Below are 22113 nucleotides of genomic sequence, written 5' to 3' on the forward strand. Positions count from 1 at the left end.
CAACTATTTAAAACTGAGGTTATATACTTTTGTGGGAGGAGGAGACTGTCCATTTACCTGATGAACCACTGGTGGATTTAAACATATTTGATTAAAAGCATTAACACACTATTGAGTATGCCATCAGTGCTCATTATTGAATCTCCACTGACAATACTGAGAAGTTTTAAGAATGAAGAAAATTACGTGTTCACAAATATGTCCCATGTCTTCCTTCCCTAAAGCGGGTCGCACTAAGAAAGAAAACACACACACATACAAAACAGAGTACTAATTACACAGGAGGCACTGATCCTTGCTTTATTCACGCAGTAACAGCCAACATTTGTTACAGCTCATTCTCCAAACTCAAAAATGCCTTCAGAAATCTGGACTTCACTCAGCAGTGCTGTCAGATAGTTTTCAATTGAATTGAGAACAACAAAAAGATTTACCAGTAAAACTGGGAATTGTGTGGACATAGATACAAAAAAAAAAAAAGGAGAAAGGGATCTTACATGAGTCAGGCTCATTGCGGCAAAGGTGGCAGCTCAGCCAGTTTGACCCCTCAGGAGCACTTACTGGGCTGAAGGAATGCTTCCTCCACTGCTTCATGGCCAGGGTGCTTACAGCACTGGCGTGTACTTTAAAATTAAGGGTCACAGTGATTAAAAACACCACAGTCAAGACATTCAAGGCAGACATGACTGCTCCTGGGCTGCTTAGGAATAACAGTCCAGCAATAAGAAAGTGAGAATAGCATGTATGCCCTTATCCTCAGGAATTGCGTGCAAGGCAGACCACAGCATAGACACAGAAGATCTTGTGCCCTGTGCGCCAAGGGATAAATACCCCCTTTGGCCAAATCCTCAGCAGAACTGGAGGCACCGCACAGATAGCAATCTCTTGGTTTCTCATGGTCACATTCAAAAGCTACTTTAATATAGAACATAGAAAAGCATTTGTGGTGGGCCGTTTCCAAACCTAGGACTGAAAATAGGGAAGAAGGAGCCTATCGCCATTTGGACTCTTCTCAGGAGAGTCCCCTGGACTGCATATCTCATCAACATCAACAGGGATGCCCAAGCAGATATTTTGTTTGAAGTGTGCCAGATACTAGACACACTCAAGAGGTTATGTTTGTAAGACTCAGTAGCCAATAAGGGAAAAAAAATCCTAAGGGTGAGGGTATGGGTACCTAGCACCTTGTATTCCCTCATGTGGTAAAAGCTGGAGAACTGGACAGTGAGGTAGTAGCAATAAGCCTCACATAATGAAAAAAAAAAAATTTAAAAAATTCAAATCTATATACTCATTTACCTGGACGTTGAGAACGCATCATCGTCCTGGTTCTTATGCTCAGCTCACGTTATGTGAAACAAGTGTCTACTTTTGTGTCTCAAGAGAAACTGAGAAGGAAAATGGCTGCCCAGCTGAAGTGCCTGCCAGTGTCCAGTTTCTCAGGACAAGGATAGACTCTTCAGAGCCCAGGCACAAACTTATTTTTGCTGAATTCACCAAGCACAAGTTTTATATATAAAGAAAACTAAAGGACAAACCAAATTGAAAGAATCACTGTTATAATAACTTTTAATTTATCTTGCATTTTACAGAAGTCTATGAACGGTTTTAAAAAAGCACCTCCTTACCCCATCACGTTTCTCTGACAGTTGTTAAAGTAGGCAATGAGTATGTCAACAGCTTGAGCATCGGCATCTTGCAAGGATTTCACAGGCCAACCAACCACATGCCAAAGAATCTGGCAGCTTTTCTATCTTGCTTTTAATACAATGGTATATCCACTCTGGTGGTAAACCTGTCCAGCCAAATCTCCACAACACACTTTGAAAATCAGTGGTGATTAGCAAATTAGTTAGCTTTGGCACGGAGCTGTGCTCGCTTGCCCGTGACAGCCTGGAAGCCGGTTTTGATGCTGGCAACAGAGCATCGAGAGTGACAAGTTTCGCACTGTAAGAAATAAAGTCGGGTGTCCTTCTGCAGAATTGTGTCCGGCGATCGGCACGTATGACAGGTGACATATTCCTCTGCAGGAAAAGCAACAAACAGCATTATCTGGTGGCCATGAAGCCAGAGGTTTCTATTTTCTGCAAAGGTTTCCTCCTCTGAGTACTACCAACTAATGCAAAGGGGGAAAAAGATTATGTGAATACCCAGACCAGGGAAAGAGAACTTCAGATATATAAAAAAAAAAATTGGTTAAAAATTATTCCAACTGAATGATGAGGAAGTAAAGCTTGCTAGCTATTTACTCCTGGTTCTGTCATTACAGGAGGAGAGAGATGGAACTCATTAACCCTCCCAGATGGAAGCAAACATGCCCATTTTAAGTGATTAGGAAAAGAACAAAAGGAATCAATCCATGCCTAAACCAGACACATTTCTCTGACCTGGCATTCGACCCTGGAACCAACCAGCAGGCTGTCTGTTGGGCAGGTTTAGCAATATGAATCAATCCACTGACATGTAACCAGTGGGAGAGGGTCACTTCACTTTTTACTGTCACTTAACCTATCTTTTCAAAGCTAACATTTCCAGGCACCTTATGAAATAACAAATGGCTTTCCCCACAGACTGCACTCTGACAACATTTATACTCACTGATATATCTTCTCAAGACATTTTCTATCTGTTTCTGTTGAAATCTTCCTTTGATTACAAGTTGGTTGTTACCATCTATAGAACCACTGTGAAAGAAAATTAAAATTTCTCCATTAAAATTCTATTTTCTGTAAGGAACCAAATTCTAAGACTTTTAAATACAGGGAATTTAAAAGATTTTCAAAGTTGTAGGAAAAGTTCTACAAGGATGCTTCTATGTGGCTTGTTTTTCAAGAGTAATCGTAGTTGGTACTTGGTGGCCTGTGAATATAATGTCCCAATATTTAATCCAATTCCAATCTATTCAGTGACCACAGCCAGATTTATAGGCTTTTCAAGTACAAAACAAAGTGACTCTTTAATGGTATCAGATCACTGACTGAAGAAAGGAAAAGAAACTTTTACTCTCTGTACTATGGGTAAGAACTGTTGATTAAAACATTCTAAGTTTGATTGTAGTGATGAAATAACATAAAATATATTAAAAACTACAGAATAATACATTTAAATGTATTACCTCAATTAAGCTGTTAACGTAAAATCTCCAAAATTATAGGCCACAAACTGTCAGTAGTACGTAATGAGAAACTTTATAAAAGATGTTACTGACAAGTACTTTTGAGAAAGCAAAGCTGTAGGCAAGACATTATCACTTATTAAAAACTGCATATCAGCAAGTGAAAACAAAATTCACTCTGCTAGTTTAATATTTAGAAGCCTCTTCAATGTGGTTTAACAGCATTATCCCCTTTTAACGCATCTACAGGTTATGATGGTTCTAATATTGGATTCCTGTAATATTTAACCCACTGACCATAAGTATTTTGGTTACATCTTAAAATCTATCCCTATAAAAATTATTCTGAATATGGGGGTGGGGTGGGTGGGGAGAAAAGGGCAACAATGAATGAATGGAATTTCAAAATCTCTGTAGATGTTCATTGAAATTAATAATAATAAAATTTAAAAAAGTATTCTGAATAGTAGAAAATCACTGCTAACTTCTGCTCTTTAATTAGTTCCTACAAGTTGGTTTGTTGTTGTTTTTTTTTAAATTACATTTAAAATTCCAGAGAAGAATTTATTTATACACCACAACCAAAGTTACTAACCAGAATTATTTCCAACTTTCCTACTCAAAGCAATCTTATGGGACAAAGTAGAATCACCCCAGTTTCCAAGGAACTTAAGACTGCTGCAAATCTTCAAGAAAGAGAGGAGTAATAGTTTTTACTTCACAGGAAGAGTATAAAGATTAAGATGGTACCAAAACACACAGCCTCATACACTACTGGTGCTAGTCTTTATTATCTTATTAAGCATACTGTTGTAAAATGTCATAGCTGACCCTCCAGTGGGTTTTCAGAGGCAATAATTCACAATGGAGGAGAGTGCCCATCTTTATCCCATGAAGCAACTTAGGCTGGCAGCACAACTTCTTTACCACTAAGCTCCTTCTTTATTAAGCATTAAGTACCTTAATTATTTTTATAGGGACTTCTTAGCTCCTGTGATCAAATTCATAATGACAGGCTCCACAAGATTCTAGCCTTCATGAATATGTGGAGTAAGTCCACAAAGACAAGGAAAGTAGTGATTTAATCAATGGTTTCTCCCACATCACTCATCAACTTACAAGCCGGTTTTAATAGCCGTTTTAAATTAAGAAAATTTCTGACATCCTCTAAAACTGGAAAACTTCTACCATTTGTTCAATTAAGAGACCCAAGAGTTGGCTGAAACTACCCCCCATTCCTGCCATCCATTAAGCATAGAACAAGATGTATCCCTGTAACTGCAGTCAAACAGACAAGTCTATTATTATTGTTTTAGGTGCCACTGAGTCAACTATGACTCACAGTAACCCTATGAACAAAACCCTGCCCCAACCTGTGCCATCATCACACTCAGTCCTGCTCAAGGTCATTGTTGTACACCACATCAGTCCATCTCAATGAAGGTCTTAACTTCTGACCCCCTTAAGATAACCAATACCACCAAAGAAGTACTCACTCCTTACAATAACCAGCTACATAAAGTCAAGAGCAGTATTTGCCCAATATAAAGCCCTGATGTCAGGAAGAAATAAGAATTACGAGGAGGAAGGAATTTGGTGGGTACTGTAATTAATTCTATGAAAAAATGTATATGAATAATTGGAAAACCCGCCTTTTTTTTTTTTTTTTTTTAAGAAAACCTGCTTTGTAAGCTTTCACTCAAATCACAATAAAAAGAAATTCTAAAACGGACTCAAGCTTTAAATATGACAGTGACATGGCGCTCACGTTCGTAGACTGGTGGACCTATTCAGAAGTTTCAACTCTGTACCTATTCCTAATCAGCCAAGTTCTCTCAGAGAAATGATTTCACACCTTCACTGCCTCTCACAAGCCCCCTTTTTTATAATTAGGTGTTTTCTATGCACAGTACATATCCTTTCTTATGAAATGCCTATTAATAGGTAAAAATGTGAATATAGTTTCTTACCTTGTACCCAGTTCTGCCAATAAAAATGCAAGGAGATGTTTGGGTTGACGATGCAATCTGAAAAGAAAATACCAAAAGGTTATCTTTCTTAGAAATACAACCATGGTTCTAAAAATCCATCCTGTACATGGTTTTAATCTGATTACTCAGCTATTGGGTGAATCTCAGTACAATGCAGACTTTGGGGTAGATATAAACTATGCCATTTATTTGCACTCTAAAGCTATTAAAATAATACATTATTTAATAATATACACACATATACATGAGTAACTAGGAACATGTGCAGGAAAGGTAAACAATAAGTGTAGGAGATAATGTTATTTCTCTAGAAAAGAAGGGACCAGAAAGTGGTAAAACATGACTAATTTTAACTGTAACCACTTTCCTTTTTTAAAGAATACAAAGATCTGAAACAAATGGGTCAAATGTCAATATACATGTTGATAGGGTACACTAATTCCTAAATATGTTCTATATATTTCATGGAAACACAGCATATAAAAACTAGAAACTATATAAATGTTCACCAAGTTGGTGAAATGAATTTGTTGTATCTATACAATGGCCTATAATCCTGCTTTTGAGAACAAGGTGGATCTTTCTCTCTATAAAGAAGCAAATACAGAGCAATGCCAATCAGTATTTTATTTTTTAAAATTCCGTATGCTCTAGCACTATTTGAACTTGTTCTAACAAATAAATACTATTACAATTTGAAAGACAGTTATTTTTTGCTCAAATGCAATGGGTAAGGGTTGGAAAAAATGTTAAGCGCTGACATTTCTGAAAAGCAGCTTGCAAATATCTCCCAAAGACTCAGCAAAGACATACATTAAGGATGTTCTGTGACATTTTGTCTCTTAATGAAAGAAAACTTGGGACAACCACATCCAACTTTTAAGGATCTGTCAGAATCCATGTGTAGTCATTAACAGCATTTATGAAAAATAGTTAATGGGATAAGTACAAGTTTAATAATTTAAAAGGATAAAAATAATACCTACTTAATTAAATATGTGCACAAAGTATTAAACTATATTTATGTCACTGGGGAGATTATAGAAGATTTTTCCTTTTCATTGCTTTATCTTTTATAATTTTTTTATACTAGTCTATTTACAAAATTAAAATAGTTTTCCAGAAGAGATTCTTCCAATTTCCCTCACCCCCATCAAATGATACAGTTCCATGATTAATCCTCCCCCCCCAACCCCGGCAGATCCTCATCCCTCTGCTTCCACCCTCCCCCCCTTTGGATCCTACAATAATGCTTTTATACAATACTTGTCCTTGAGGGACTGAGTTATACACTCAGCAAAATGCTCTCTCAATTTAGGTAATAATTTACAAAATCATTGTTTCTGTGTGCTGGGTAGTATTCCATTGTGAATGCACCATCATTTCTCTTAATTTTTTTTAAAAAATGAGCATATGTATATCATTGATAATCAGGGGAAAAGTCTATATAGTTTATATATAGTTAATGTCTATAAAGTAATGAGAAAAAATTATCTCTGGATGGTGGGATTTAGGTTAATTATCACTTGTTCACCATTTGATTCCCCCCTTTTCTGCAACAAGCATCAATCACTTATGAAACAGAAGATTAATAGATAAGGTGAGATGCTCTAACTAACCTGCCAGCAGGTGTTTTAAGAAAAACCAGGTCCATCCAGGGGAAATGCACACATACACTATGATGGTGACTAAGACACTGGAAATAGAACTCTTGTTCTGGAAATGGCCAGCAAAAAGAGGCACACCAAATTCATCTATTTTTGCAGAGGTCACTGCGTAATGACCAGGCCCATCCCGCCTGATGAGCTTTCTCACCTCTCTAAGCTCTCCAGCATTTCACTCCTCAAGCCACTTGATTAGGATCCACTATCCTGGGTCAGCATATGTTAGATTTTGCCCCCTCTTAATACCTTCACAGAGCCCAGGGACTTCTAACTCAAAAAAGCTGACAAGACTTGAACTGTGACCTCTTATAACCCAATCCCTGTACCTATGCATTTTCTTTCTACCTATAATAAAGTTCACAATAAAGGATGCTTAAAACTCAGTCAACAACTCAGCAGCTGGCAAGGAGCCTTTTTCATTAACCAACTTACAGTTTACAGATATCTGTAAAATTGACAAAAGATGTTTTCTTGGTTCCTACTCGGACAACTTGTGGAGGTTTCATGACAAATTTCCTTTTCTCTCCAGCAACCATATCTGGGTTCTTTTCCCGCATGATGTTAAACACTCGATTCAGTAGCTATAGAGATAAAGTGGTAATTGTTCATATTTTTAAGTTAACAGGAACAATATAGTTTTCATGAGTCTATTTATCCTATTGGGATGGGTGTGTCAGAGGCAATGCGATTGACACAGGATAGAGCAGGGTTTAGGGCTGACATATAGGGTCGCTATGAGTCGCAAACGACTTGATGGCACCTAACAACATCTATCTGTCAACACAAATTTTACTTTATATTAAATAAATATGTACATCACAATATTTGTGAGGAACTCCTAAGGGCAGGGAACCAATCCCCATCCTACAATCCCCATCTCAACCAGGATCTGGTACACTATGGATGCTCTTTTGTTCCTTGTTCAAACTTAAAAGAACAAATGCTTCTGTGGTCAAGTGCGTATCATGTGGAAAAGAAAAACTCAGGAAAATGCAAATAAGCAAGCTCTATGATACTCTGGCCCCAAATTAGCCCTTTTCTGTCATGACTGCCCCCATGACTTCCAGAGAGCTCCCTGCCCTCAGAAGTTGACTCAAATGGGGACTTGCTCATAGTGCACTGCCTTCGAGTCAGAATCAACTCATGTTGATTCCCCCAACACGTTTTCAGAACCTATAAATCAAACAGGAGAAAACTGACTTGTCTTTCTCCTGTGGAGCAGCAGGAGGATTCAAATCACCTGCCTTTAGGTAGATAATGCAACTCTTTATTTACTAGGCCACCAGAGCTCCCTCAGATGGAGACAGTGGGTAAAATACAGTTACCACCACAATTCTGCTCACAGTGGACATCAGGAAATGCTCACTGGCTGCAGACCATACATACCACTCTGGGTCTGTTCACTATTATTACTTCAGTGATCCTTCTAATTCAGTTATTTTCAGAGAGAGGGGAACACATTTATCTCATTGTCCTGAGCTCTAGTGAATAGATTAGCTCCCTTCCAAATAGAATTGTCTTACCTCCTCATATGTGTAGTCTCTTTCTGAGCCTGCCCAAGCAGGTCCTGACTGATTACTGAATGAGATACCATCATCTTTTTTGCTGTCTTCATCTTCTAAAGCTGCAAATAATGAAGATGATAAGAACAAGAGGTGGGCCCTCCTACAGTACCAAATAATGGTGGCAAATCTAGAGATACTAAAAGTTTCCAAGACATTTACCTTCTCTCCTATAAACTCATGCACAATTGACAGCCACAAGAATAGATATCAAGCTGAGCCCCTTTCCCCTCTTAAAAGGTGGGGTGTTATGTATGACATTTCATATTAGGATTTTGTGATGACAACACAGACAAAGTGAAATGTTTCTTGATTTAACAAACACAAAATACTACATTAGGATGATTAGAGGAAAATTCAAATGGTTCTGAAGCACTTAAGAGACATCCACACCCATAAAAACCATCTGCCAGCTACACTATAGTTCTCTAAAGAAACTTCAGCACCTACAAAGTAGTAAAACCTTATTTTTAACAAAACATTTTAAAAGTTTTTAAAACATTATTTAAAATTCAGTTACAGTAATTCTCCTAGTAAGCTAAATTTATACTAAGCTTTAATATAACCATAACTGCAACACTCTTTCCCCCCATGAAATTTTACACTGTCATTATCAAGTTAGACATGATTTTCCTTCCCTTTTCCATTATCAAGTCATAGGGATAAAGGTCAAGAAAGAATAAAAAACTTATCTCACTTCAAAAAGAAGAGGCCAAAAGCCCAAGTAAGCTAGAAATGAATTACTGAACTTCTTCTATTACCCTCATCTTTCTCTAGTATTTCATCCTCATCTGGGAACTTGACATTCTTCCTTTTCTTCTTTTTATTGCCAAGCATAATGTCAAGGTCATCTTCTGGTTCAGCTGACTCTTGAACATCACTTTCAATCTTAAGATCCTAAGAAATAAGGCAATAATTACCATTTGATACTGGAACTGGTTTTAAAGAAATTTACAAGAGCCACCATCATTTGAAAGGAAACAAAATTCAGCCATTCAAATTCAAGTTACAAATAAGAAATGCCTCACTGGTGGACCAAAATGGCTCAGAGAGACACAGCTATTTAACAAACAAATTCCTCAAAACATTTTTCAACTTTTTCCACTTTTGGACCATCCCTGATCTCATGAGCATTTTATGTGTCCAAATTAGGCTACCCTCAGAATTGGTAAAATTTTGAAATACTCAAATCTTCTGAGTGACAATCCTAAATGATTTTAAAAGATGATTCTAAATTATTATTTCTGGAATATTTTAAAGATGTTTCTAAGTAATTCTGATGCAATCAGCCTGGCACTGACTGCTGGAAATCTCTGGGAATCACTTCAATATGTGGCAACGTTTAAAGGAAATATAACCTAGGACAAATATATACCAGACAAACTGATGTGGATAAGGTAAAGCTTGGCTTCAAGACTAGTTGCCCTCTGGGCCACAACAGAAAGAATAATACTCTAAAAGAAGACAAAGTCTCTCTCTTCTGAGTCTCCCATTCAAGGGCTTCAAACCCATTTCTCCCTATTTGAGTTATCATTCCAGTAGACCCACATTTTACACAATTTACCATTGGGTCATGACCAAACCAGCTCAGAGCCCTATTCTCAACCAAGGCCAATACAATCAAAAGCACAGAATCACAAAAGTGGTTTTTGAATTCTGGTTGTCTTACCCCTTTATGACTTCAAGTGCAATTAAAAAAAAAACACCACCACAAAAAATACCACAAGCACAGAATTTATTAACATTGGACTCTTTAGAACAAAAGCTACTAGAGGAATTGAAAATAATTACTAACAATGTTTTGTTAATCAGACTTTGTGACACACAGCTGACACATCATTTTGTTACCAGTAATTTAATTCCTATTTGTTCAGTACAATTTGAGCATTTTTCTCTCTCAATTTCCCAATAGTAGCAGGAAGAGAGTCCTAGGCAGACAACAAAAAATGAATCCATATAAAATTGTGTTTTAAAGGACTCTTAAAAATTATCTGAAACAAAGTATCTCTGAAAATATTAATTTCAGCATCTTTTAACACTTAGCAGGAAGCTCTGATGGTGAAGTTAGCAACAAGTTACACTGGGAACTCCAAGCCTCCCTGAGATAAAGATGGGCAGTCCTCTCCTATTGCAACTCACAGCTTCAGAAACCCAATGGAGGGTTGCTATGAGTCAGAACAGACAGTGGTTGAGTTTGAGTTCAGTAATTAATATATGCCATACTGGTTTCCCTGTGTTGTTATGTACTGTTGAGTCTAAACTGATTCATAGCTGGTCCTCCAGCAGGTTTTCAAAGGCAATAAATGTCATAGGAGAAGACCATCCTTCTCTCTCCTGCAGAGCAGCTGGTGAAATAAACCAGTGCTTTTGGGTCAGCAGCACAACTCCTTTATACTAAGCTACCAGAGTTCCCTTTAGTCACTAACAAATATTTGTGGCATTAATCCAGTTACCAGTATTAACACTGTTTCTAAAACCCAAAGATATTCTTTATTTTCTGCTGTATTTGGAAGCAGGAGTGGCATCCTCTTCCTAAACAACATGCCTCTGGAAACTATGAACTTTGAGAAACAATAAGAAAGCTTCAGGTCTTATTCACAGAATCGCTATGAGTTGTGCTCGATTCAATAGCAATCAACAACATACATGGAGTGCACTATTATCTACTTGGAGTTCAACAAATAAGCTATTTACAAAGAAAATTTTTGGGCTCTTTTTCCTGGCAAACTGTACAAAGGTGGAGTGCTATCAAGATTCAGTTTATCCATTACTCATTGCATGGCTGAAGAATGCATTGCTGGTAGAAGGATAATGGATATTAATGCTGCTTTATATGAGGTGCTGAAGACCTCCCTCATCTACAATGACCTAGCATGTGGATTTGGTGAAGCTTCTCAAGTCTTAGACAAGTGCCAGGTCCATCATTATGTGTTTACATCCAACTGTGGTGAACCTGTATAAGCCAAGCTGGTTGCGGCTTTTTGTGCTTAAGATCAATCAATCTGATTAGGGCTGATGACAACAAGAAATTAAGGGAGTGGGCAGGCCTCTGTAAAACAGAAAAATAGCCCAGTAAAGTGATAGTCCCAGTTATTTGGTTATTGAGGATTAGAGCTAAGAATCTCACAGCCAAGGATACTACTGAAGGGTATTTAAAATCAAAGAAATCAGCAAATAAAAACTTGGCTAAAAGAACAACAACGCCTCTTTTTATTTTTTTTAAACCAACTTTTCCTTTTATTATTTTGTGTGTGTGCCGTCAAATCGGATCTGACTGGTACAGAAGGAAATTGCCCCTCCTTCTCCAGCAGAGCATCTGGTGGATTTGAATCGTGTACCTCTGGGATTGCAGTGCAGCTTCTTGCCACTAGGCCACCAGAGCTCCCTGAAACCCCTCTTTTTAAAAACCACCACCACACCAACTTAGGGAGAAGACACAAAATGGGACAGTCAGGTGTGCTCTCTCTATATGTATGGACACATAAAATACACATGGACGTATGTATGTATACATAATCATAATATATGGATATGATTGCTATGATCTTATTATCCTGGGCTCTGCTAAAGTTACTTCTAAGCAGATTGTATAAACTGGTACCTATGTATAGAGAAAAACAGACTTTCCACTCCTTGCTCTTTCCATCTTCTTCCTCCTTAAACCCACCCTCCTATTCACCTACCTACCCACAAAAAAATGTGCTATTAATACCAGGAACTAAACCAGTAAGTGAAAACAAGAACAGGATAACTCCCTATAAAATCAGACTGTGAAACTATCCTGATTGCTCTAGTTTGCCTAAGTCATTCTTTCATCAGCCACTACAGGCTAGGATTTATTCTTTAATACTCAGAGTCACACACTGAAGTTTGTTTAGTCAACAAGCGAACAGAAGAAACCGCCAGGAGTATTTATTTACTCCATGAAATTTCTCTTCTCCATCTATCATGGTGCTGCAAATTGGCCCAGTGGTGAAAATCTGTCGTCTTGATGTTAAGCTGCAATCCAAACTGAAGACTACAATACTGGACCTTGTGCAACAAGCGCTTCAGGTCTTCAGTTTCAACAAGAAAGGTTGTATCATCTGCATAATGTAGGTTTGTTGATGAGTCTATCTCCCAATTCTGATGCCACGTTCCTCCTCATAAAGCCCTGCTTCTCGAATAATCTGTTCTGCATATAGATTGAAAAGGTATGGAGACAGGATGCATCCCTGATGAGCTCTTTTCCCAATTTTGAACCATACAGTATTTCCCTGCTCTGTACTGAGGACTGCTTCCTAGTCCAAGTATAGGTTTCACATAAGCACAATCAAATGTTCTATGATTCCTGTTTTCCTCAAGGTTAGCCACTATTTGTTGTGATCCACACAAATGCTTTTGCAGTCAAATATCCACAGTCCTCTAGTACTCTTGGCTTTCTGCCAAGATCCATCTGACACTGGCAATACTGTCTACTGTCTCTAGTGCCGTGTCCTCTTCTAAACCAGCTTGTATTTCTGGTAGTTCTCTGTCGATGTACTTTTACAGTCATTTCTGGATAATCTTAAGCAGGATTTTGCTAGTGTGTGATATTAGTGATACTGTTCTATAATTTCCACTCTGCCACATCACCTTTTTTTATGGAATGGGAATAAATACAGCTCTCTTCCGGTCACTTGGCCAAGCAACTATCCTCCAGATTTTCTGGTACAACTTGGTGAGAACATCCAGGGCAGCATCTGTTTGTTGAAATACATCAACTGGTAGTCCATCAATTAATGGGGCTTTAATTTTCCCCCAAGTCCTTCAGAGCAGCCTGAACTTCCTCCTTCATCACCACTGCCTCTTGATCATATGTAGTTTTTTTAAATTCTTCAGTGTCAGCCAATTCTTTTTGGTACAATGACTCTGTATACTCCTTCCATCTTTTTTTTAATGCTTCCTGAATCATTATTGGGCCCACAGCATCCTTAAGCATTACAACTCATGGCTTGAATCTTGTTCTTCAGTTCCTTCAGCTTAAGAAATGCTGAGCAAGTTTGGCCCTTTTTAATTTTCTGACTCCTGACTCCAGCTCCTTGCTTGGCTCCACAATCGACACTCTTAACACCAGTAGTCAGGACATTAAACAAAAGACAGATTGCACTAGGAAAATCTTCTGTCAAGGACCTCTCCAAAGTACTGAAAACAATGTCAGTGTAGAAACTAACATGTGCCTAATACAGGTCATGGTCTTTGCAATTATTGTTATGCTTCAGAGAGTTGGACAATGACTAAGGATGACAGAAGAAGAATCGATGCCTTCAAATTGTGGTGATGGAGAAGAGTCTTGAATATACCATGGACTGCCAAGAAAGCAAATAGGTATGTCTTAGAGAGGGTGAAACCACGTTTCTCCTTGGAAGCTAGGATTTTGAAACTCCGTCTCACATACTTTGGGCACGTGGTAAGGAGAGATTGGTGCTTGGAGGACTTTAAGCTTGGAAGGGTGGAGGGACAGCACAGGAAAGGAAGACCCCAGACAAGATGGACCAATAAAATAACTGGGACAATGGAGGTTGGTGTGTCGGAATTAGTGAGACTGGCTCAGGACAGGGCAGGGTTCAGAGCTGCTGTACACAGGGGTGCTATGGGTCACAGGCGACATTAACAACAACAACAACAACAACAACATGGCATTTCTCACTCAAAGAACTCTCCACCACCCAAACACCCAGTATAGTTAAGTACACAGGTATTTTATAATTATCTTGAAGGCACACATTATAATGAACACAAGTTTACATTCCTTGAACCATCATCTATGTATAATTCTCATTTGGATATGCTCCAAAGAAAATTACCATAACATTGATTAAGTGCTTAACATCAAAAAGTAAAGGTAGTTAAGAGACAAAAGACATTGAAGAAACATCAGCCATCAGAAACCTCTCAAGAGGATATATTTTACTTCCAACATGAAAGCCAATATTCAATACTACCTTTATGCCTTCTTCAGCTTCATCAATATCAAATATCTTTTTTGTTTTTTTCTTCTTTTTCTTTTGATTAAAAAAGTTCAAGTCATCTAGATCATCAGAAGTATCTAGAAGAGGCAGGTAAGGGGTATCAGTTAACATCTAGCAGAAATAAAGTATCAAGCCAACACATTATCAGCTACTAAGTTCAAACAGTGTATCTGCCACATCTACAAAAGTTATGGTTCTGGAAATCAGTGGCAGATGAGCCGAAAGCTCTGTAAGCAGGAAAAAATCCATCATGGGACTACTACAGTGGGAAAATTAGAAAACCAGCACAGGTCATTTCATTGCTTAAAAAGTCTTCAATAGCTCCTTACTGCCCTCAAGCCAAAGTCAAGGCTCTAACACAGTTTCTAAAACACTTTCAACTTTTTCTTTCCACTTCTCCCTGCTCCCTCATTCAATTTACTCCTAGGTCAGTCCCTGAACTACTTCCAATTCTCAATGCAGTGTGATCTTTTACCTGTTGGTGTTCACATAGGACCTTTCCACAATGCTGTAGTTACCCTCATCTTACAGGACCCTTCCTTCTCACCAGCTAATTAGATGTTTTTTCAAGATACCTTATACTCACCTGACCTAGGAGCGTATTAGTTTACTTGTCTAACACCTTATTAGAAACTAAGGGTTAAGTCTTGTTCACATAATTCTTTATAGTAACTAAATATATTACTGAACTAACCAACTGATCAAAAAAAGTTCTTATAAATAAAGCTACACAATAAATAATACTGTAAACTACCAGTAGATTCTGCTCTGTAAGTTTCTGTTCCATCTTATTGTACCCTAATAATATTTAGGGTTTCTTAGGTCCAAAATTTTTAAAAGAGCTATTTCAATTTTGTTTCATATAAGAAAAATAATTTCCCTGCCAAGTTTATTTTGAACATATACAAGAGACTTAGCACATGATACTAGACCCACTAACAATAGTTAAGTCTCAGAGCAACTCTGCAACAGGTTTCCAAGGGTTGTAAATCTTTATATTAGGAAACTGCTCACCTTTCTCTCACAGAATGTGGAGTCAAACCATGTGGCCTTTTAATTATCAGTCCAACACATTACCCTGTACCTCACTAGAGCACCTTTAGCACACGGTATACTCAATAAATGTTCTCTCCATTCCTAGCACAGATATTTACAAAATATTATCTTTCCCCATGCTAAAGCACAAATGTGAGTAACAAAACTGATCTCCAACCTTAAACATTTTAAGCTATCATTATAAGCTCATCTATACGTTTTTTAGGGAGTTCTGGTGGCTTAATGGTAAAGAGGTGTCAACCCCAAGGCCCATGGTTTGAATCTACCAGGTGCTCCACAGGAGCTATCTCATCTCATGCATTTCTTGCTTCTAAAATACTACTGGAGGACCAGCGATGGATCAGTTATAACTTGATGGTACACAACAACAACAACATACATTTTTCAGACCTGCCAAGACACAAAACTGCCTGTCTTGGGTCAGTTTCTCCTGTCTACATTCAAATGCAACTACCATCCAAGCAGAAGTGACCTGACAGGTTAGACTGAAAAATCAGCCATGGAATGATTAACATTTCATCATCTCTGCAACTGGTAAATTCAGTGGGATTTTACCAGGAACAAGCTTATCAGAAGTATAGCAAGGTCCAGTAATCACAGATGGTCTTGATTTAGCAGAGCAGTTCTATCATGCTGACAAGTTACTGCAAGCATATAATTCAACATTAATGAAAGAGAAATTCAGGTTTCAGTAACAACAGCGACCACCTTACCTTTTTTCCTACTGTCCTCTTCATCAGCTTCCACATCTTTGTCTTCAGTAGGCTCCGGCTCCACTTCTTTTGTTTCTGAGGGCTGAGTTTCTTCTGTCTGGGCATCTCCTTCTTCATCTAACATAAAAGGCTTCTTCTTCTTCTTTTTCTTCTTGCTCATAGTAGGATCAAAGATCATCTGTTTGAAAGACAAAAACATGGTCACATCACAAATATCCTCAAAATACATACTCTCAAAAGTAAGAACATTTGAAGGGAGTTCTGGTAGCCTAGTGGCAAGACGCTGCACTACAATCCCAGAGGTATGCGGTTCAAATCCACCAGATGCTCTGCTGGAGAAGGAGGGGGCAATCTCCTCCTGTACCAGTCAGATCTGATTTGACGGTACACATAAAAATAATACAATAAAAAAAAAAAGAACATTTGATGCATTAAATATCAAAAAAGATATTTTTACCCCCCCCCAAATGCCCATCTAACTTTACTCACATTGTATATTAAACATTTCAAGAGCTCTGGTGACCTAGTATTAAGCAGGGCACTGTAACCTCAAAGGTATGCAGTGCGGACCCACCAACTGTTCCACGAGAAAAGGAGGGCAATCTCCTTTAGTGTGATACACTGCTGCTGAAAACCTGCTGGAAGGTCAGTTAGGAATTGGCTTTGACTCAATAGCACACATAATAACAAGAAAAATTTGGGTTTATGTGGCTGAAAAGCATATATATGCCTTTTAATTTTTAAAGTATTTCTTAAAGAAATTTTTTGTTGTTAAATCCCAAAATCCAGACAAGGAAATCTATCAGTAGCCTTTCATACAGGAATCTCTAAGATAGCCTTTTCAAAGTTCTCCTATTTAGTGTTCGCTTTGACAGCATATATACTAAAATTGGAACCATACAGAGAAAATCAATATGGCCCCCGCACAAGGATGATCTGCAAAAAGCTCTATTTCACATATCTACTATAAAAAGGGAGCTCTGGTGGCTTAGCTGTAAGGAGTTACACTGGCAACCCAAAAGTATGCAATTCAAATCCACCAGCTGCTCCACGAGAGAAAGATGGGCAGTCTCCTCCCATGTGATTTACTGCCTCTGAAAACTTGGAGGTTAGTTTCAATTTCACAGTACACAATAACAACTATAGAAAAAGTGAAAAACTCATTTATATCTTTAAAGTTATAACCTTAAAGCCAAAGTCTAGAAAAATGTCAAAAAGAATTAGATAAAAACTCGTTTTTTTTCCCCTAGAACCCCTTAGCAATCAATCTTCATTCAGATCCTATCATGCTTAAATTTGGCATTTTGTCCAAAGATTGGCTACTGCAGTGTAGTCAAAAGTGCAATGTTCCAGAGCCCATCAGACTGCATTAAAATCTTGATTCTGGCTCCTAACTATTCCAGGTAAGTGGATATGGAGATGAATAGCAGAAACCAAACTGACCACAGAAGTTTATTGGGAGGATTAAATGAGTTAATAAAATGAAAATATTTGGCTGAGTACTTGACACACAAATACGCAGTGTTGGGGGGGGGAAGTTAGCAAGTATTATAATGTCCATAATACTTCAGTTTATAAAGTATGACCCCATGAGTCCTACCATTGAAAGCTAATAAACTCATATGATCCAATTCCAAAACTTGTCATAACTAAAAAAAATTTACAAAATGGATTCTAATTAACTTAAATTTATGTTCCAAGTACATTAAAGAAACTGAGTTATATCAAAACCAAATTACTGTCTATAAAAAGGTAGAGTAGTTAATGTTCTCATCAATTCAGAAATATCTGTGAAAAATTGTAGTCTTTCCTACCTTAACAATGATCCACCAGTATAAACAAGTAATTCTGAGTGCAGTCAGTCTGAATATTATCCAGTAAACTTAGAGAGTCATCTCTTCTAAGATAGAAGAGCCAAGAAGAAAAGTCTGGGGAGCTCTGGTTGGCCTAGTAGCAAGAAGCTGCACAGCAATCCCAGAGGCTCGCGGTTCGAATCCACTAGACGCTCTGCTGGAGGGACAATCTCCTTTAGTACCAGTCAGATGTGATTTGATGGTGGTACACACACATTAAAAAAAAATAATAGTACTAATACTGTTCCTGGGAGGCAGCTACAATTCATCCTCATTCCTGAAGTTGGAAGATTAGGCAGAAGGATAGACAGCAATCCAAGTGCTACAAATCAGCCATCTGTTAAGGTTTGCAATTTATTTTTTCAGGCATCAAGTTCCCTGGAATATTGATTACCTTTTAACTATTATTCAGTAAGACAAACCACAGATGGGAGGGATCCTGAAATCATAAGAGGACACTCTCATAACTGTCTCTCTTAATCCCTTGTAAACATGATTGAGGTTTACAGAGCAACACTTTGTTACCTAGTACACAGGCAGGACTCATACACTGAAATAATTAACATTTCTCTCGTGTTCTGGATGCTTCACACACACACTTACCATTTTATTTTACTCATACTGGCTTTACAGAGTTTAAGGGTTAAGGAAACCAATAAAAAATTATGGTCTCAAAGCAGACTTGCCCAAAGTCACCACAAGGCATGCCACACATAACTAAAAAGGCTTTAAGCCTCAATTTCTGACTCCAAATCATCATGTGTCTAAGTTACAACGTTCTCATTTATGAGATTCGTCTGGATTTGCAAAGTAAACAGTTGTTGACAGTGCACTTCTGGAAAAATTACAGACTCCCTTTGGTACTGCCCCACCAAGTGTGACAGTTTTAATGGGTAATACTGCATCTAACATTGTTATAAATAAAGGGAAGAAAACATCAGTTGTCAGTTTATGTTTTCATAAAACTTCTTCAAATGCACAAAGTTTCCATCTTCAATTTTTTTGTTGGATATGGAAGACTACTTCTTATCATGCTTTATCCAGGAAACCACTTTATGGCCATATCACAGTAAAAAAGTGGGTGTGAATTACAAAGACTCAGAAAAGCCCAACATTTATTTTTAAAGTTCCTTTTAAAAAGACTGAGACATTCTTAAGATGTTGAGACAACAGTGTTATTATCATTTCTGGATGGTAAGATTCTGGCATATTTATTTCACTGTGTATTCTTTTTAATAATCTTTTTATGGCACATAATCCCTTTTTTAGTTAGAGGCTTCATTTGCAAAGTACCTGTACTATAGCCATAACCCTACACTGTGAAAACCCAATGTCATAACCTACCATTAACTTGCCATGCGATGTTGGGCAAGTTAACTCCCCTGGATCCTAGCTTCCCAAGTGTAAAATTGTACTGGCAGACCTGAGAAGTGTCAAGCTGCTCTAATACTTTATTAGCGCCACACTCCTCACTGGCAGGCCATCCATGCTTGTAAAAATCCTGTTCATCCTTCCATAATGCTTATATTCTACTCCTTCAACATCTGACTCCCAACATTAGTAATCATCCCTCCAGCTGCCTCAAATAGCTATGTTGATGGCCTTATTTCTAGCCTTGTGGCAAACAATCGTTTCTGCTATGGAATGCAGCTTTATCCCTCACTTTTCCTACTGTCCTGTGAGCACCTTATCATAGGGATCATACTCAAGTAACATTCCAAGATATTCCTGCACTCCATTAAGCACTGAATTTGCTAAATGTATAGAAAGCTTGAAAGAGGTAATAGAGAGAAACAAATCAGACAAATCCAAACACTTGTTACTCTCAGAACTTTTAAACAGCCCAGAACAAAGATTATCACCCCCTCCAACTGAGACCCACCTTCTGTTTCTTTCTTAAAACTAGTGACAATCTCCCAGAGTTAACCTAAATGAATAGTTCACTGATCTAGAATTTCACATGCTAGTGGACCTTGGGCATTATATAATGGACATAACGCTGCCAGCCTCAGTTTCTCTAAAATTCCTTAGCCTGATCCTCAAACCCCTTCATAAACTACCCCACTGCCTGCTTTTCGAGCCATCACTCTTAAGTAACCAAACTGGAGTATATTCCACTTCATGTGAACACACTTTCTGGCCGTTCTAAATCACAGGGAATATCTGATGGCCTGCCTTTCTGGTGCCTTAGTAAATTTTAACACCATACCTCAAAACCCAACCCTCCTCTTCCTCCATGCTAAACGCAAATGCTTATAGAAGTGAATCATAAAAGCTATTTTAGGCGGAGGAGTGGAGGGAGGAAGCTTGGGTGTAAGCAGTGGTTCTCAATACCTACTTATCACTTAAGAAGTTGATTTTCTTTTAAAGTCGTTTGATTTTTACAAGCACTGGGTCAAAAGCAAGCAAAAAGTGCTCTGCAGAAGTTTGCTGCGGTGCAAGCACGCTTGTAAGAAAAGATCCAGGCAGTTTCGAAGCCTGGACTTCCCGCTCACGTTGAGCGAGCTCTCAGATAAGGAAACTCAAGGAACTCTCCGCCCTAAAAGTTTCAGGGCTTGAAAGTTCTTCCCTCTCATCTTATCTCCCTCTACTCCTTAAGAATTAACACTCGAGATAAGAACTACGGCAGGATACAGGCCCGGACAAACAATCTACAAAGTTTTTTTTTAACGAGGGAGCCGTCCTCGGAGCCGACAGGGACTCCTCTCCGACCCCCAGGCTCCAACAAGTCGGGTTAGAGTTTAAAGGAAGGCAGGGGTCGCCAGTCGCACGCTAAGTGAGCAATCAAGCCCCGTCAGAGCGAGTCGCTCCACACTCCGGAAACGCCAGTCTAAACGCCGCCGCCGCCGCCCTGAGTGTGGTGTGCGGCCAAGCTGGTGGCTCCAGAGTCCTCACCGGCTCCGCTGCTTCGGACCACACAGGCCCGGATGCCCCACATGGCGGCTGCCGGCTACTAGGCCGCAGGCCCGGTCTCCCACACTGAGGAGGGTTCGGCTCCCCACCTCAGTCCTTAGCCCCAGGTTCAAGCCTCACCTCATCCCCCGACATGGCTGCAGATCGAGTGGGCTCGACACGGACAGGAAGTCAGATGGTTCAGACCCAGGCCTTGGCGGCAACGCCGTTCCTACAGATATCGCTCTCACAACCGCACTAGGTTCTTGCATCAGCGAAAGGGACGACACCCCACCCCCTCCTTCCAGCGACGGAAGTGCGCATGCGCAGAGACGCCAAGGCGCAGGCGCAGGCGCAGACTAGAGCCAACCGCGCGCGCTCCGGCATGCTCAAGTTACTAGGCGACGCCGACGCGCTAGGCATGCTGGGACTTGCAGTCCGCCTGCAAGATGCGCGTCTTTCCTCAGAAACTGCACTTGGAAGGTCAGAGTGCGCGCCGGCCTGAGGGGATGGCGTCCTGACAAGTTCCAGTTACTAGTGATTCCTTCGAGACCCATTCCTTTTAGATTGGAATGGGTAAAACATCCAATAATAAGATGAACACTTTGGGACTTTAGCTTTTATGCTACTACCTCCACCTGTGGTAGTACCGTGTTCTAGGGAAGAACAGTGTTTCTAGTTGATGAGAACCTTAACGAACTGCATCTCCTCTTGGAGGTCGGAAACCAAAGGCGGCTTCCTCCGTAGTCACAGGCGTAGAGTGAGAGAAGGTGTCTCCTGAGGAGAAATGGTCCGGTAAGAGATAGCTTGTCGGGAAGCCGCAAAATATTTGTTACTACACTTTGGGGTACGTCGTGCAGTTCTCCTGAAAGCATAATGATAGTAGCTGCCCTTTAGGGAGACCTCTCTGTTGGCACTGCCCCCTGCGAGAGACTAGGCACGTACCTGTTCGAAGTTAGACGCCTGGCCTCCTGGCCCTGAGGGAGAATGTCCACCACGGGGAGCAGTGGGCATCGTGGGAAGAGTATATAGAAAGGATTTACTAAATGTGGGCTCTAAGTTTGTCTTAGTTTGGGGGAGGGAATGTAAGACTTCCCACTAGATGAAATGCTATTAAGAAGTGGGAGCTATTCTGTAATAATTGGATCTTTTCATCTGTATATAAACATGGAGAAGAACCAAGCTAAGCTAAAGTTGCTATAAAGAAGCCGCAGCCACTCTTGTTGCCTTCGAGTACATTCCAGCTCACAGCCACACTATGTGCAATGGAATGAAAC

The 22113-nt window shown here is 39.2% G+C and overlaps 1 protein-coding gene across 1 annotated transcript; it reads right to left on the reverse strand.

Annotated features, from left to right (window-relative positions):
• Nucleotides 1-1551: 1551 nt before the first annotated feature.
• On the reverse strand, nucleotides 1552-21127 carry EIF2S2 (eukaryotic translation initiation factor 2, subunit 2 beta, 38kDa). The gene is made up of 9 exons (XM_006881456.1): nucleotides 20978-21127; nucleotides 16092-16269; nucleotides 14296-14399; nucleotides 9094-9229; nucleotides 8294-8394; nucleotides 7203-7351; nucleotides 5086-5142; nucleotides 2599-2684; nucleotides 1552-2024 (listed from the first exon to the last, which is right to left on the reverse strand). The coding sequence occupies exons 1-9, from the start codon at nucleotides 20990-20992 to the stop codon at nucleotides 1849-1851; spliced, it is 1002 nt and encodes a 333-aa protein (XP_006881518.1). The 5' UTR covers nucleotides 20993-21127; the 3' UTR covers nucleotides 1552-1848.
• Nucleotides 21128-22113: the final 986 nt, after the last annotated feature.

Source organism: Elephantulus edwardii, unplaced genomic scaffold (genome assembly GCF_000299155.1).
Source record: "Elephantulus edwardii isolate Elephantulus edwardi_28Jun2011 unplaced genomic scaffold, EleEdw1.0 scaffold00015, whole genome shotgun sequence".
Taxonomy (NCBI): Eukaryota; Metazoa; Chordata; class Mammalia; order Macroscelidea; family Macroscelididae; genus Elephantulus; species Elephantulus edwardii.